Source organism: Meriones unguiculatus, chromosome 19 (assembly GCF_030254825.1).
Source record: "Meriones unguiculatus strain TT.TT164.6M chromosome 19, Bangor_MerUng_6.1, whole genome shotgun sequence".
NCBI lineage: Eukaryota > Metazoa > Chordata > Mammalia > Rodentia > Muridae > Meriones > Meriones unguiculatus.
The window spans coordinates 41,714,642-41,732,652 of NC_083366.1; the positions used below are offsets into that span (position 1 = coordinate 41,714,642).

General features: G+C 40.9%; 2 protein-coding genes across 5 annotated transcripts in view; both read left to right on the forward strand.

Annotated features, from left to right (window-relative positions):
* On the forward strand, positions 1-9,319 carry Tdp2 (tyrosyl-DNA phosphodiesterase 2). The gene is made up of 7 exons (XM_021641410.2): positions 1-278; positions 367-452; positions 2,730-2,900; positions 3,567-3,658; positions 4,741-4,859; positions 6,582-6,752; positions 8,312-9,319. The coding sequence occupies exons 1-7, from the start codon at positions 84-86 to the stop codon at positions 8,585-8,587; spliced, it is 1,110 nt and encodes a 369-aa protein (XP_021497085.1). The 5' UTR covers positions 1-83; the 3' UTR covers positions 8,588-9,319.
* Positions 9,320-10,950: 1,631 nt separating this feature from the next.
* Positions 10,951-18,011, forward strand: part of Kiaa0319 (KIAA0319 ortholog) — a 59,124-nt gene continuing 52,063 nt past the window's right edge. The window contains exons 1-3 of one of the 4 annotated variants that reach the window (XM_060373004.1): positions 10,951-11,293; positions 13,194-13,324; positions 16,018-16,128. In XM_060373004.1, coding sequence (XP_060228987.1) covers positions 16,076-16,128 — 53 coding nt within the window. In that variant the 5' untranslated portion in view covers positions 10,951-11,293; positions 13,194-13,324; positions 16,018-16,075. Of the gene's footprint in view, positions 11,294-13,193; positions 13,325-16,017; positions 16,129-18,011 lie in introns of those variants that run through there. The other 3 variants (XM_021641409.2, XM_060373006.1, XM_060373005.1) reach the window with 3 other exon arrangements.

The window sequence follows — 18,011 nt, forward strand, 5'->3', positions numbered from 1 at the left end:
GAAAGTGCGCGCACTCCGGCGTTTGCAGGCAGTCGCGCGGGAGGCGCCGAGGAGAGCGGAGGCTTGTAGGCCGCGCAGGAGCGATGGCGTCCGGGAGCGGTTCGGATGCCGCGGAGCCGGCAGAGCCCCGAGCGGCGCCGGGAACATCGAGGACCCAGGAGGAAATTGAGCTACAGGTGACGAGGCGGCAGCTTCAGTGCATGCGGTTCGCGCTGATAGCGAAGTGCGACACCACCATGGCCCACACCTTCCTGTCCGAGAACGACTGGCAGGTGGAAGTAAGTTGGAGTTACTCCCTTCCCCGGGCTTCCCGGGCGGTGGCGGCGCGCCCTCCAGCCCCTCCATCCTTGGGCCTTTGCTTTTCAGAAAGCGCTGAGCGCCTACTTCGAACCTCCCGAGAACGACCCAGCGTGGCCACGGGAGCCTCCGAAGTCCTTCAAGTCCGAGGCCTAGTAAGCCACGGGGGTCGCGGGCGGCTTGCGTGGGGGCTGCGGTGAGCGTCGGAAGACCGGACCTGGATATTAACGGGGACTGGGAATCTGAGGGGATGCTTCTCGCCAGGAACCACGCTCACTTACAACGTGACTTGTTTTTTGTTATTGTTGTTGTTTTGGTTTTTTTTGTTTTTTGTTTTTTTTTTGGTTGGTTGGTGTAGCTAGAACTCGCTATGTGGACCTCGAACCCTGATCCATCCGTTTCTGCTTAGTGCTGGGATTAAAGGCACATACCAGGACTGGCTTTTTAACCTGAATTTTTTTTTTTTTTTTTTTTTTTTTCCTCCTCTGTCAACAGAAAAGGGAAGAATTAAGTCAAGGTCTTACCTTGTATTCCTGGGTGGCCTGAACTGGTTAATGTAGACCAGGCTGGCCTCAAACACAGATCTCTACCTGCCTTAGATTCGAAGGGGTTGGGATTAAAGTGTCCATCACCACCACACCTAGATGAAATGTTTATTTATTGTTTCTGTTCTTATTTGCTCTTCTTTGAGACAGAGGCTTGCAATATACCTGGCCTGCAATTCTCGATTCCCCTGTCCCAGCCTCCCTTTTACTAGTATTACATCCTGCACACACCCCTCAGCTGAAATGTAATTTATTGAGACGTGTGTCCAGGCTGACTTGGAACTCCTGTGTGGTTCAAGGCTTGACTCCTTCCAGTACTGGGATTAAAGGTTTGTGAAACGCTACTGGCTATTGAAATACACTTACTGACTCGAATTATTGATGACATGTAAACTAGGAACTAGAAAAAAATTATGGTAGAAAATATCTACTGGAGAATGGTAACCTGAAAATCTCCTTGTTTCTATAGTCAGAATATTGGAAACATTCCAGGAAAACATAGGAATCAATTGGAAACAATGAACACTGGGGTACTTAGAGACAGGTGGTAGTCTGCACAATAAAATATAGGTCCAATCAATGGATAATAAAACTGGGATGAAAGTTGAGTGCATAGCTAGAGTTGTAAGAAAATCGTCAAGCTTAACAGAAATTTTATGAAACAAGTGGCCTGGACTCTTCAAAAATGTCACTCATGAGATACTAAAGAAATGTTCCAGTTACAGGATTTTAAAAGATAATCTATTGCTGTTAATGGAGTTCACAGTCAGGTTGTAGGGTGTGTATGTAAACAGGTCTTCAGGGAAGGATAGAAGTGGTTTGGAACAAGAGTTAAGGTAAGCAATTGCTAATTAAATAAGAAAATGTTAGTATTTGGAGAATTTGGCTGCATGGTTGGTTAGAGGTTCTTTTGTTTGTTTTTCAAGACAGTTTCTCTGTAGCTTTGGCTGTCCTGGAACTTGCTCAGTAGACGAGGCTGGCCTCAATCTCACAGATTTTCCTGCCTCTGCCTCTGTAAGTGCTGGGATTACAGGGGTGCACCACTGTGTCCCTGCTTGGTTAGGATTTTTTTTTTTTTTTTTTACTGCTTTTAGATTTTAAAAGTAGTTGTGAGAATTATAACTTAACAAAATGCCTGAAGAAAGCCATTACTTGTGACCAAGTGGCAGGTGGATGGTTATCTCCTATGGTGCACATAGGAGGGTCACATTATGAAACAAGAAGCCAGAATGACCGCAGTGAGGCTTTTGAAGCAACTCACTCAAGGAGAAAAGTGTTTCCTCCTAAAGGCAGACACACATGCCAGTATGTGGAGGCAGGACGACTTGCAGCTCTCTTTCCACCATGTAGGTCTGGAGATGGAACTCAGGACATCAGGCGTGGTACCTTTACCCACTGTCTCCAGCCCAGCTTTTGCTTTTCTGCAGACTCTTAGCATTCTTCAAAGAAAATTATTTACAGGAGAAGTATCCATTATCTGAAATGCTTGTGACCAAAAATTGTTTGAGTAGGCAATATAGAATATGGATTTTCTGGTTAGGAGTGGTCAGTCTGTATTTTCACATTGACAGCAGTGAGTATAACAAAATTCATGTTCCGAGGACACAGTCTGCACATCTGTTGGAAGGCAGAAGTCAGATTCCTGGGTTCTCCAGGAGCAGTTCTTGCTTGTTGAGACAAAGCCTCCCACTGGGACTGTGGACTCACCGTTTAGGGTGAAACCCTTTCAGGTATCCACTGCTCTCAGCCTCCCAGTGTTGAGATTGCAGGTATGCTGCAAATTCTAGTGTTTAATACAATAGCTCGAACTAAGTTACCTCATAGACTCCAGATACAACAATTCTTAATTTCTAGATTTTTTTTAACCCTTCATTTTGATCTTGCCAGTGTTGATCTAACTGTTGAGGATCCAAATGATACCACCATTTTAGAAACTAGTCCATCTGGACCGCCTCTCGAAGATAGCAGCATTTTCTCTTTCATTACCTGGAATATCGATGGATTAGATGGAAGCAATCTGCCGGAAAGAGCCCGAGGGGTGTGTTCCTGCCTGGCTTTGTAAGTATTATCACTTATGTGGTAGAGACTGTGATACGTGTTTTAATAGTTCTACAAAGCAGTAGTTCAAAGTCATATACTTGAAAATTTGACTTTAAGGTCAGCTTAGAATAAATATCTGAGAGTTAAAGTGTTTTGATCTGGGGAGGGCCTCAGGGTGGATTGGAACACCGATTTATCACCCTATTAGATGCTTTTTAGAAGCTTTCTAGCTTTACATAGTAAGTTTTGTCTATAATTACTGCTATGAAATAAAAATTACCTCATATATCTGTTTCTGGTCTCATAAGAGCCTTGAGACTAGGTAAAGGACTGAAGTTCTCTGGAGTTGTTAATTAGTGGACAGCTTTTTAAGAGAATCTGAGGAGATAAAATTTAGTACATCTGTTTGTGTATGACCATTGCAAACTCAGTGTAGTATACATAAGTGTTTTCTGTTTTAATTTTGCTGGTGTATTATGTGTGGGTGATGAGTAGGGGGTTGCTGGGATTAAATTTGGCCTTGTTAGGCAAGTGTTCTGTCATTGAGCTACACATGTAGCCCATTTTTCATTGGTTATTATGGCACTGTGTAGTAAATAATACAGATGAAAATCCGATAATATTTGGAATTTTCTCTAGGTGAAAATGAATGATATGCTGATGTTAAATTGATGTTTTAATTAGGTACAGTCCAGATGTGGTATTTCTGCAGGAAGTTATTCCCTCATATTGTGCCTACCTAAAGAAGAGAGCAAGCAGTTACAAAATTATTACAGGTAATGCTTCTCTTGCCATCTTAATTGCCTTTTTCTTTGAAAAGTAGATCAGTGACGGAAAAAAAAAACATGAGAGGCTGTTACGGGAAGAAAAGGTACAAATAGGTTTGAGAAAAATAAGCAAGACACAGGATACTTACATTGGAGGAAGGTCTGTTTTCAAATGCTGATTTTAGTTCCTTGAGATTTTGTTACCACCTTGTCATGGGCATTGTTATTAATGACTATCTCCTGTACCCATGAAATGATAAGGAATGTTTCCCAATTATTCCTGATTGGCTAATTAAAAAGTCTACACCTGGACAGGGCAGAGGGAAGGTTTGGGGGCTTTGGGGAGAGAAGAATCTTGGGAAGAAGGAGACAGGTACCAGAGGTAGGAAAGAGCCTCCGAGATGGGTTAGTTGAGAGGAGCACATGTCCAGATTGGCATGGATGGGGGAAAACTACCCAGGTGAAGAACATGAGCAAGTATTTTGAGATTATGGGTGGGAAGTTGACCAGATAGAAATTATTAGAGCAGATGGCATGGTTTAGGGTCTTGGAAGGTAAAGATAGCTTATTAGGTAATAATCTGCCTTGTCCCAAGTGAAATAAGGCTATTCTAAAATCTTATCAGGTGTCTGTGTCTTTTATTGATTATAATAGCAGGTTAGATATTACTTCCCTAATGATTATAGGATTAATAATAAAGATCAGCCCATATATTTAAATTATCTACAACATACTTAAACGATTTATAGATTATTTTATAGTTTAATGTTGATAAATGGAAAATAATTGAAATGGATATTTCCTTTTAGAAAAACAAGGTTCTAAAATTATAGACTTGTGTATTTGCTGAAATTGAATACAGAGGCATGCCCTGTCCCCATTTGTTCTTACCTAAATGTCATTTTTATCTCTTGTTAAACTTTGATAAGGGACGGAAACATAGCACTTGGTTGATCTGCTTCAAAATTTAAGGTCAACGATTTGATCCCATTTAAATAATTTTGCTTCTTGTTTATACTATAGGGAAGCTGTGGTAAAGTGAAGGTACTTCTCACTTTCTCCCCTAAATTCTTTTCCAAAAATGTTTGAAGGTAACGAAGAAGGATATTTCACGGCTATACTGTTGAAGAAAGGAAGAGCAAAATTTAAAAGTCAAGAGATTGTTCCTTTTCCAAATACCAAAATGATGAGAAACCTTCTGTGTGTGAATGTAAGTTTGCATTTGAGATGTTTTAGTTGTTGTTTTTGAAGGAATTTCCTTTACAGATAAATTTGTTCTTCGTGTAGATACTGTTTGTGTGTGCATGTGCAAGCGCTGCCCGCATTGGCCTTTTGGGACTCAATTCTCTCCTTTTACCATAGGTTCCAGGGATCAAACTCAGGTTGTCTTGTCAGTGACTCTGACCAGCTGAGTCATATCACTTGGACAGTTCTTTAAATCTTTTTTGTCTGTCTGTAAGTGTGGGTCTGGAGGTCAGAAGACAACTTCTGAGAATGTTTGGATTGTTTTTCTGACCACTGAGGTTCTGTGCATTGATCTCAGTCAGGCATCAACCCGCATGCAACCAGACATGCTCTTCTCTGGGTCCAAAGCGGCTGGCCCTGAGTGCAGTGCTTAGCCTCGCATCCTGAGCGTAACATTTTAGCTTTTTGTGGTAGCCAACCATGCTTGGGGAGACTGTCCTGCTTCAATGGCTGTAAAGGCCTGAATGGTCATGGCTGCATTACGCTGTTGTGAGACTCTAATCTTGCATATATACCACAGGCAAACCAAGGAGACCAACACCAGAAGGCCTGCTAATGCTCCCATGCCCGCCCATAAGGAGAACATTTTTAAAGTAATTTGTTTATAGCAATGAGAAAAACAACATAGCTCTAAGGAAAACACTAACACTTTTGCTTGCAGTTGTGGGAAGGCATGGTAGTGGGTGTGTGAAGCAGCTAGTCCCATAGGGTCTGGAGTTAGGAATGAGATGAATGTGGTGCTCAGCTTGCTTTCTCTTTTTTCTCCTTTTTATTCAGTGCGTGAATGCACCCTGTGGAAATAGAAACATCCTTAACATACTTTTACAAGTTGCAGCAAGGGTAAACCTTTGGGCGTGAATGAGCTTGACAAAAGCAACCTTTAAAAGAAGGGTTTATTTTGGCTTATAGGTAGAGAGCAATGATGTCATGATGAGAAGGCAGGACAGCTAGTCACACTGTGTCCAGTCAAAAAGCAGAGTGATGACTGCTAATGTTCAGCTTGCTATCCCCTTTTATTTCAATTTGGGACCCTGTGTCACATTTGGATCTCTTACGTTTAGGTTGTCCCACCTTAAGTAACCTCAGCTGGAATCTCCGTCAGACATTCCCAGGGATTTGTCTTCTAGTAGTGGTAGATTGTGAGTGTGGAGAGGTAGTGGAGTATGACAGAAGGTGAGAAGTAGGCAGGGTCCAGATTATAGGTTTGAAGAATTGGCTGATTCTGCAGGCACTCTTAGCACATTCTACTAGGAGTGTCTTAATTGCAAATGATAAATTCAGGTAACTGATTATTTTTTTAATATCTGGAGCAATAAATTAGGATTATCTGTTCTTGCAGGTAATCCTGCCTTCAAGGAAGGGGAAAGTAGCTGGTTTTTTTGTTTGTTTGTGTTTTTTTCCAGTTTGGGACCTTTTATATTAGTCTGGTTAGCTTTTACTAGGATTCTAGAAAGTCACGAGCCAACTGGAGCTAACTGGAGAAGGGGCATGGCACAGTGGAGGTATAACTATTGCTTCAAAATAGTTGTCATGGGTGGGGTTAACACCTTGTGCTTTTCATCTAGGAATAACCCTGACTGGTTACAGTAGAGTAAATACATTCCACTTGATTGACTAGTCTGCTGTTGGAGTCTTTTACCAGTACTAGTGGTCAGTGGTCAGTTCAATTGTAATTATCTTGTTGTAGGTGAGTTTGGGTGGAAATGAATTTTGCCTTATGACATCTCATTTGGAGAGCACCAGAGAACATTCTGCAGAGAGAATAAATCAATTAAGAACGGTTTTTCGGAAAATGCAAGAGACTCCAGATTCAACTACTGTTATATTTGCAGGAGATACAAATTTAAGAGATCAAGAAGTAAGTAATAGTTGGTTCACTGTTTATGAGATTATTGCTATAGAAAATAATTTGGATTCCTTTTATCAAAGTTATGGACTTGGAAATACAAGGTAGAAAAAAAGCTGTAGCTTTTGTATAAAATATCAGGAAAAGAGGCCCTTACGCTATTAGGCTATTAGGTGGAATAGACAATATAAAACAATATGTGTATGATAAACAACAAGTATTAGAATAAGATAATAGAGTTTTTAAAAAGACTAAGGGTATTTGTAGCATCCCTTGGTACAAAAAACCCTAGTCCTTTAATGAGTTGAATCAACTTTTTAAAAAACATTAGTGCCAGACATGTTGGGTCAGGCCTTTGATCCTAGCAGAGCTAGGTGTATCTTTGAATTCGAGGCCAGCCTGCTCTACAGAGTTCAAGGACAGGCAAGGCTACACAGAGAAACCCTGTGTGGTGTGGGTGGGGGCACTTTATTTTTGGTGGTTAAATGTAAGGCCTCCTACATGCTAGACAACACTGCTGACCTACATCTCTAGGATTTTGTTAGTTTGTTTGAATTTTCTGTATATTTTGATATTTTATATTTTAAAAAATTATTACATTTAAATTTTGTATGCATATGCATAGAAGTCAGAACACAAATTGAGATTTGGTCCTCTCCTTCCACCATGTGGATTCCTAGAATAGAACTGAGGTATTCAGACTTGGCAGCAGGGTCCTGTACTGGTTGAGCCATCTCACTGGCCCCAGATTTTTGAGATTGTAATAATTACAAAAGAAATATAAACTTACTAATGGTTAACAGAATATAGTGGTGTATTTCCTAAACAAAATTTTGCTAGTGTGTCATGTTTTATCACCATTTAACCTGTACTACTGACTGCTGTGGTCAGTTCTAAAGCAAAAAAAAATCTCTCATAGTTTAGTTTAGACACATTAGGTGTTTTCAGGACCTCAGAAAATTAAATACAAGATTACCATGTGATTTAGCATTTTCTATTTTCAGAAATAGATCCATAGTAAAAAGCAAGGACTGGAAAAGGTGTTTGTATACTTGAGTTCTTAGCTTGTTGAATATAAGATCCAAAATATTAGAGTAGCCTTTGCAGTTGAGTTAGAAATATAGATTGTATGTCATTGTGCCAGTGGTGCATGTATTTAATCGCAGCACTCAGGCAGTGCTAATAATAAAATAGTGTCAGTCTACTAAAGGCCCTGAAATTGTACGTACAACTGGTTAAAGTGGTTAGGTGTGTATATGTGTTCTGTCATGTACATGTTGGAGATTGAGCCTGGGGTGTTGCTAATACTAATCCTGTATTCAACTGATATTATATTTTCTAAAAAAAAAAAAAGTTGACTCCTAGGCATAGTGGTGCATGCCTTTAATCCCAGCACTTGGGAGTCAGAGTCAGGTGCATCTCTTGAGTTCAAGGCCAGCCTGGTCTATGTAGTGAGTCCAGGAATCCTTTTTGGGAGGTGAGGTTGCACTTACAGATGATAATTTCAAGCACCTTTGTGGGGTCCAGAATATATAAACATTAAATAGAATTTTTTTTCCCTCTCTTTTCAGGTTATCAAATGTGGCGGTTTACCTGATAATGTTTTTGATGCCTGGGAATTTTTGGGCAAACCTAAACATTGCCAGTATACATGGGATACAAGAATAAATAACAATCTCAGGATTTCTGCTGCTTATAAGCATCGTTTTGATCGAATATTTTTCAGAGCAGAAGAGGGCCATCTTATTCCCCAAAATTTAAGCCTTGTTGGGGTGGAAAAACTGGAATGTGGTAGATTTCCTAGTGATCACTGGGGTCTCCTGTGCAACTTGAATGTAGTGTTATAAAAAGCTTCCCAAATTTGGGCATTACATGCTTGTTTGCTGTAGTTCTGGATTTGTGCAGATCTCAACCTTTCAGGAAAGCTAGGAGAACTAGTAAAGGAGATCATTAATACAGCAAAAACAGTTTCAATTTACTTTGTAGCTTTTGTCCTCAAAATTAAGAATTGGTGTTTATAATAAGTCAAAGTATACTTGTGTTAAGAATATGAGGGCTTTTGTTTAAAGAACACAGCCTCAGCTTGTAACAGTGCTCATTGCTGCTATCAGGACTTCAAGTAGTGGCCATTGTCTGAGGGCCAGCCTTGACAGTATACTATTGTTTTGATTAGGCACCAAGGTGTCTTATGTTTTCTAAGTTCAGAAACTTAAGTGAAAAGCCATGACCATATGTAGTAAAGTAGGTCACAGCTGCTGCATATCCAACTTAATCTTTTGTCGGCTGACAGTATACAATGATTAAGTTATGAGTCAAATTGCACTTTGAATTCCAGTAACTGTTCGATTAGTATTAGTGTTTTGCTGATAAGTGACTTAAAGTTCGTTTTGCAGAGATTAAACCCAGCTTTAGCAACATGGGAATTTTTTTTTTCTAAGGAAAAGTCATGAAGAAAAATAGCCTTTTTTGTTACTGGTAAGATGGAAATATTTTGCAGGGAGTAAAGAATACTTTATTGGTAAATGTTCGGTAAAGAATAATGTACTGTAAATAAAATGTTTTGTTAGTAAACTGTTTAATAGGATTTGTTGTTCTGTTGCCATTGGAATAACAGCCCTGTATGCTACTTTTCAGTGGGAATTACCAAGAAGTATGTGTGTGTGTGTGTGTGTCAAATCCCCAAAACTTTGGAGGTCAGGCAGGAGGATTGTCATTCATTAGTTTAAGGCTGCAAAGTTAGACCCTGACAAAAATGGGAAAATTTAGAATGAAGTAACATTTTTATCAGGCATCCCCAGAATTAAATCACCTTAAAATTAGTTTTTGAACTTAAAGTATTCCCTTCACACTGACTAAAAAAAAAAACACAGGAAATTTCCATCTTATTCATAATTTTAAACATTAAAGTTTGATGGTCTGGAGAAATTCGGCTCAGCAGTTAAGAACATTGCTCTAGTAGAGCACCAGAGTTCAATTCCCTGTACCCACGTAACAGCTCACAACTATCTGAAAAGTCTGTCCCAGCGGGACCAACACCCTCATCCAGACATACATGCAGACAAAACATCAAAGCACATAAACTAAAAGAAAAAAGCAGAAGTTAAAGCTTGAAAGCAGTGTAATGCACATATTTTAGTAGTGGTGGAGGATGGTGCTTACTCAGAATTAAACCTAAAAGATCCCAGTATGTCAGTTTGCAAGAAGTTTGAAATGGGTTACTATCACAGTATGAAATGTGTGATGCATTGTGCTGTTAGACCATCAAATGTTATAAAAATATGAAAGTATAATTTTGCTTATGTGTCTACATGAAATTGTTTTTCTCCTAAGAGTGTAAGTCATAAACCAGGAGAAGGGGAACAGTAAGCCACTGTAGTCTGTATTGGGCAATGATTTCCATCTTTGTCAAAGACTCCATGCCTCCTTCACTGCCTGCACCTTTCATTTGTCTAGCTATTAAAAGTGTACCATGACAGAAGAGAGAAGGAAATCTCTTCAGTGAGATTGATTTTTTTCCTTTTTAGTCCATATTTGTTTTTATTCTCAGTACTATATTTTGGTTTTTGAGACAATTTCTCTGTAACCTTGGCTGTCCTGGAACTCCCTTATTTAGACCATGTTGACTTTGAACAACTCAGCGATCCAGCTGCCACTGCAAACCTAGGGCTAGGACTACCCTTTCTCAGTTTTACAGCTCGCTCTCCCCATCTGGAAGATTCATCATCCGTTAGTTCCGATGTTCATCCTATACTGTTACTTTTAAATGTATGTTGATAAGTACACAAGGGATCTAATTTAGGTCATCAGGCTTGGTAAAGTGAGCCACTTCACTTGGCTGAGCCATCTCAACGTCCCTCCTAAAAGTCTAAGTATCCTTGGCTGGTCTAGAACTTGCTAGATGCACCAGGACAGCTTCAAACTCGGTGATGATCCTGACTGTCTCACTGAATCTGGCTTTATTTTAATTTATTTTATTTTATGTGCTCAGGGAGGCAGAGGCAGGCGGACCTTTGCAAGTTTGTGGACAGCCTGGTCTACAAAGCTAGCCCAGGAGAAAAAACAAACAAAAAAACACAGAAAGCAAGAGTTACATATGGGGGCGGGGAGGATTGCAAAAGACTCAGCTGAAAAGGAGACTTTGAATAGTGGGTGACTTGGAGGAGTGAGCCAGGCAGTGCGTGCTGCCCGGGTGGAGCATTTTTCTACAAGACCTGTCCATCCCCTCAACATTTTGGAAACCATGGCCGAGAAGAGGTGGGCTAGCGACCATGGGGAAAAGAGGCCCCTCTGTTTAGTGGGGCAGCGTGGGCTGCAGGCTGCACCGCAGGCCATCCCTAGGGGCGTGTGTGCGCGTGCGCGTGCGTAGTCCTGGTAACCCGGGAGGTGGAAAGGCGCTGAATCACCAGCGCCCGCTAACAGCGTCAGTGCAGCCCGAGGGGCGGGCAGGTGTTGCCTGCAGGTGTGCCTCGCAGGTGTCCCGACTGAGCACCACTTTCTGGGCCGTCGGGAGCACCGTTGAGCATCAAGGAGCCTGGAGGTCTCTGAGGATGGAGGTAAGAGCCGCACTCTGCCGCTGGCGTTCCGGATTTGATCGATGCATTCTCAGCAGGGTGGAGTCAGGGAGACTTGGGTGTCTAACAAACCTCAAACCTAAGAATCTGTTTCTTTAAAGTTCATTGAGGACTGGCATTTGCTAAATACATTTTGTATCTGCTCCGTGCAGTAATCATAAGCTTTCAATCTGAACTCCAGGTCCCCAGATTTCTAGCTAGGGTCTAGTTGGGGTTTGGCGTTACCTCTGCCTTAGGATGAGGGGTGAATGTGTTTTTGAGGCTGGGCGGTGGGGTGTGTTGAGTGAAGCTCCGGTGAGCCAGCAGTGTCCAGCTTGAGTGTCCCCAGCAGCCACCTCAGGTGCAGAATCCCTATCCCAGCCCAGCTGGCCAAGTGACAGCAAGCAGATAGGTGCTGCCAGTGAAAAACAACCAAGAGGTGGACTTCTAAGGGTTCCTCTAGACACCTAAGAAAAGCAATCCTAGATGGTTGAATGATTTAATGGTTTCCTGTGTGGTGGAGGCGGGAGATTTGGGGATATTTCCAATCTCTCAAATTGCATGTCTTAGACATAAATTGTTAGCTTTAAATTTCGTTTAGTGCTATTGATGTGGTCCTTGCTACCAATTTGCCAAATGCATTTATCTTCTTACTGTCATCTTAAGTTTAACACTGTTTAAAGGCTTTCTTTCCTGCTCTTTGAATTCCCTCCAAGGAATGGCACAGATTTATCAGGAGCACAAAGCTGGAATCGTTAGTCATCATTCGCAACAACACCATTTGTTCTCATAATTGTATGAAGGGAGAAGGCAGTGTGCTCATATTCATGCTCATGTTTATTGCTAGCTTTCCTGAACATTTTTGTTTGTGAGTTAGATGTTGGTATTTTTTCCAGTGCTTGAATAGAAAGTTGAATGATATTTTTGTTAATAACAGAAAAATTATAAATCACATTTCCTAAAAAACACAAGAATCTTTGAAGTGAATGTGTGTTACTTCATTCCTGAAATGCATGGTGCCTGGGAAAATTCTTCAGTGAGATGACATAAGTTATGCCACATGTAACTTTTTATTTTGTGCTCATGATTTTACTTAGTTCTAATACAGAAGGGGTGAAGTGGAGATATCAATTCTGTTCTAAACTTAGAACTCAAAGAGAAAGGAGAATTTTCTGCAAACTGAAAAGGCTATATAAAAAAACATGTAGCAGGAATTTTTAGAAACACAGGTGACAGGCACACACATCACATCTTTGCTGTGTAAAATGCCAAGGCAGGGGGTGCATTTCCTTCCAGAAAAATACAAACAATTCAGCTAACATCCCTACAATTTAGAAAGTGAAAGGAGAGCATCAGTGAGTTATAAAAGAATGCATATGTTTAAGGGTTTGTTTTTTGTTGACTTAAGCACCTTCCCAAAAACAGAGAAATTTTGTTTTTTAAGTAAATCTGTAGCAGTAGGGATTTCTATGGGGGGGAGGGGACCAGAGTTGAATGACATAGATGCCTTCATGAAAAAGATGGACTGCTTAGGGTTGTGGTTTGGCTGTTAGTGGCAACCTCACATTAAAGAAACTCTATAACCTCTAAAAAAAAAAAAAAGGGCTGGAGGGATGGCTCAGCCACTAAAGACTAGGCTCACAACCCAAAGTATAAGAATCAAAATATTACAATAGAACTCCCACATGCTGAGCTGCAAGGATTGCTCAAACTCCAAGTGTTGGAGGTCAGTTTTGGAAACACAGAGGGAGGCTGTTGCCTTTTGCTTTTAATAAATGCTTTTATTTTTTATTTGTGTGTCTGTCTTCCACATATGGAACTTCAAACAACAGAGCTTCCTGACATCGGTGCTAGGACCCAAGTACTTTTTTTAAAAAAACACTTTTTTTTTTTTTTTTTATAGCCCTGGCTGTCCTCAATCAGGGTTGCCTCAAACTCAGAGATCCTCCTGCTTCTGCTTCCCCAGTACTGGGATTAAAGACATACCTCAGGCGGGATGATGGAGGTCATCTTTCCCTAATCTGTCAACTCCAGGTCAGTTTGGTTTATCTGAGATCCTGTCTCAAAAAGAAATAAACAACAAAACTTTAAATAAATATGTTATATTTTGTAAAGATTTAAAAAGTATATTTATGTGACTCTGTGTATGCTACCCTCATCTGGGTACCCACAGAGACCAGAAGAGGTTGCTAGATCTCTTGGAGTTGGAATTACAGGTGATTGTGAGCTGCCTTGGGTGAGTACTGGGAACCAAACTGGTCATTCTCTGGAGGAGCAGCAAGTACTCTTAGTTACTGAGCCACTTCTCCAGTCCAATAAAAGTTATTTCTGAGATAAAGGTGCTCAGGGAAAATTTCATTTCTTCAAAATAATATGGCACTAAAAAAAGCATTATTTTAATGTGGCCAAAACTTTTTTCTGATGTTTAAAGTTTTTTCATTAGAAATATCAGAAAATTCATATATCTTCCCTTGTAACTTTTTTTCTTGGTTTTTTGAGACACATTTTCTCTGTGTAGCCTTGGCTGTTCTGGACTTGCTTTGTAGACCAGGCTGGCCTCGAACTCACAGAGATCCGTCTGTCTCTGCCTCCCTGAATGCTGGGATTACAGGCTTGGGTCACTATGCCTGGCCCCTTGTAACATGTTTATAAAACAATATGTATATCTGATATGATCTACCAGCATGCTGACTTAATACCCAGTTAATTACATTTAATATTCCAAGAAAGGAAATTGGTTTTAATAGGCGTGAAATAACTGATGGGTTATTGTTCTTTTTCCTTAAAAAAAAAATGCTACAAGACAGCCAAGACTCCAGAGACTCTGTCTCAAAAAAAAAAAAAAAATGCACATAACACAAATTTCATCCATTAGTGCACTGCCCTTATCATCACACTTCATAAAATGAGTTTAAATTCCAAATGCATTTTGGAAGGATCAGATTCACACTGTATCACCTGCTCAGAATATAGTAGACTGGGCATTTTTCTCTTCTGCCAATTCTGGGAAATTTTTGGCTCTTGTGTTAATTTTTTTTCTATCAGCTTTGTTGAAGTATAGTTCACTAATAAAAACTGAGCTAAGCATGACTGATACATATCTGTAATTTCAGCACTTGGAGGAGGGAGGCAGGGGGATCTGGAATTCAAGGTCATCCTTGAATGTGTAGTAAGTTTGAAATTAATATGCACTATATGATACCCTGTCCAAGCACACACATACACACACACACACACACACACACACACACACCCAAAACGACATACGCAACAACAAAACCCTACCACCAGGGCCAGCAACATGACTTAGTAGGTAAAGGTACCTCCCACAAAACCTGATAACCTGAGTCTTTTCCCAGGGTCCCATATGACGGGAAGAGAACGGGGTCCCGTGCATTCACTCACTCACATACATAGACATATATACCCATGTGACCATGGATATATGGAAATGTAAATATATAGTGATCTCACAATCTAGCTAATTGATCTATCTGTCATCTCATATACTTACCTATTTTTGTGTGATTAAAAACAATATTTTTTCTCTTAACAAATATATACTATAATACAGGATTTTAAAGTGTAGTCACATCACAGTTCTGTGTGCTAGATCCTAACAACTTAGTCATCTTGTTACCAGTAAGCCACTGGAGTCCTTTGGCTCTACCTAGCAGCCATGTATAAAGTCAGTATTGCTCTTCTGGTGTCAGTAGTTCCGGGTCCTCAAGCATCCAGTGCCAACCCAGAGGCTTCCAATTCCAAGCCCGAACAGGCAGGGGCCTATTGCACCTCACTTTAGAAGCCAGAGGCTTAGGACTCCAGGCACTTGGGGTTGGAGGCTAGGACTGGCTATTCCACCTGCAGCCCTAACATGTGGCTGGAAACCTTACTTTCCAGCAGTGGCTGTGCCCGCTCAGGTTACAACTGCTGGGAAAGCCTTGGGGGTTGGGACCCCAGGTCTTACTGTTTCTACTGTGACAGGTGTTGGGCCTAGACAGGACTCTTGGACAGTAGCTGTAGTTATAGCTCGTAGGAGCAAAATATCACAGATTTTCACCCATTATTTGGCAGCTTCCTGGACTCTTCCAGAGATTGGGCCATTGTTTTTTTAACCCCTGGCTCTTCTGCTCCCAATGTTTATGCCCCTGGCAGCTTCCTGGAACACTCTAGCTGCCTTCTTGCCACTACCACCACTGCTGCCAGCTACTGCCTTTGCCACTATATTTTTCCCACTGATACCATCTTCTGTTACCAGCTCAACGTGCTAATGAGGAAGACTAAAGGTTGGCAAGAAAGGCTAGAGCAGTGGCTCAGCAGTTACGACGATCTAACTGCTTCTGCTGAAGACTTGAGTTCAGTTTCCAGTACTCCCATCTGGTGCATCACAACTGCTTGTAACTCCAGCTCCTGAGGACTCATTGCCCTATTCTGGCCTTCATGGGCACCACACAGACATGCTCATATCCACACACAGATAGAGCCTGTGCTGGTTAGATTTTTAATTTTTAAATTAAAATTTTAAATGTATTGCCAGTTTACTTGAAAAACACAGATGAAATCTTACCAAAAAAAAACCCTTTCAATTAAAATTAATCAGCTCTCTTGGTTAATATCTGAAAAATTTTATGGAAAAAAAATCTGAGAACATGAGTTGGAGGAGGGAGTTCATGGCTGGAGTAGTTAGCGTTTTGCTTCAGCAATAAACAGCTATAATTGCTTTGCAGCTTCCTCAAGGTGTCTCTGGAGTCTTCAGAGCAGTGGGTAGCCATAAAGCTAACACAAATGTCTACCAAGAGAACCTGCTTGGCTGATACTACTCCACTCAAGACTGCCAGGTACAAGTGAAATGGCAAGAATTTGTTGTTGTTATTTGGTTGTTTTTGTTTCATTTTTGTTTTTTGTTTGTTAGTTTCAAGACAGGGTTTCTCTGTGCACCTTGGCTGTCCTGAACTCGCTTGGTAGACCAGGCTGGCCTCCAGCTCACAGAGATCCGCCTGCCTCTGCCTCCCAAAGTGCTGAAATTAAAGGTGTACTCCACCCCTGGCTAAATATCAGGTTCTTAACAGTCTTACGGAAATCATTGAAAGAGTATTTGTGGTTGGGAATATTGATGTAAGCCTTTAATCCCAGTACCGAGGATGCAGAGTCAGGCAGATCTCTGTGAGTTTAAGGTCATCCTGTTCTGCATAGCAAGGCAGAGATACACAATAAGACCCTGGGGGTGGGCTACATTCACCATAAATGTTAGGCCAACAATTCTAATCACAGTGAGCAAAAGGCAACAGTCTTTAACAGTATTTAATGGGACTTTCCTCCCGCTCCAGAATCTTAGGGAGAACTGAGTCCCTCCAAGCTCTCCCTCTTATGTCTTGGGGTGCTCTTTTTGCACACCGTGCGAAGGCTGAAATGTGATGTCTGTACTAGCAGAGATATGATTACAGACACCCCCCCCCCCAGCTCCATCGTATGTTGTAAACACTCCCTCCAACATCTGATTGGTTTACTAAAGATGAATGGCCTGTAGCAAAGGCAGGAAAAGAAGGTGGGACTGCGGGATGAGATAGGAACTCTGGGAAAGAGAGGTGTAGAGGCACCAGCCAGAAGTGAATAAACAGTGCCAGGACTAAGATTGAGAGGCAACGGGCCACGTGGCAGAACCAAGATTAATATAAAGGGGTAAATCTAAGAGCTAGTTGGGGAACAAGCCTAAGCTAAGGCCAGGCTTACAGAATAACTATAAAAGGTCTCCAAGTCATTGAGAGCTGGAGTCCCAGAAAGTCCCTTCATAATTGGCCCCAAACAGTTATAGTTCACATATCTCTTCATTTTTTACCTCTTCCAAATTCTTATAAATTCTATCGGTAAATATATATTGAGCTGTTTGTTACTTTGTGGTTCTTCTTATTCTTATTCTTATTTTTCTAACTTTATTTCTTTGAGTTGCATTTTGGATTATTACAATGGATATAATGTCCACATTATATTGTCCCAAATTTTTGGCTCAGATCTAGTATAGATATAGTTTCTATTCTGAAATTCAATGGTTGGGTTGCCTGCTTGTTTTGTTCTTTGTTCTTTAAAGTTTTATTACTTAAAGATTTTTAAAGATTTGATAGTGTGTGTTGTGTGTTTAGATGTGTCAGTGCCTATGGAGGCCAGAAGAGGGCATCTCATCCCTTGGAGCTGAGGTGGTTGTGAGCTGCCCAGTACAGATGCTGGGAACCAAACCTGAGTCCTCTGCAAGAGCAGCAAGCATTCTTAACTCCTAAACTATCTCTCCAATTCCCACAAAAAGGCTTACTATATATACCTGTGCTACATTCAGTGTGGAGATAGTTCTAAATTAGCTCTTTACTGAGTTCCCAAAACAACGGTCTAGTAATGAACATACCTTGGCAGGCTGCCTATTTGTTCCCAATCTTGCAATTTGTGGATCTGTTTTTTTCTAGTTCCTAGTAACAGGACTTAGTACTCCTTCTTAGCCTGCAGTGATGTTTATGAGACTTCATAATATTTTACAATGTCAGTCACAGTCCACCCCCTTGCCTGCTGTGTATTAGTTTGATGTTGAAGTGGAATACATTATTATAGAAATAGTGACTTAAAACATCACACGTTTGTTAGGCTTTATGAAAGTCTCACAAAGTCTAGACTCAAATCAAGACTCAGATCAAGTTTCTATTGCTGTGTGTGTGTTTTCTGGGACAATAGGGAGGGC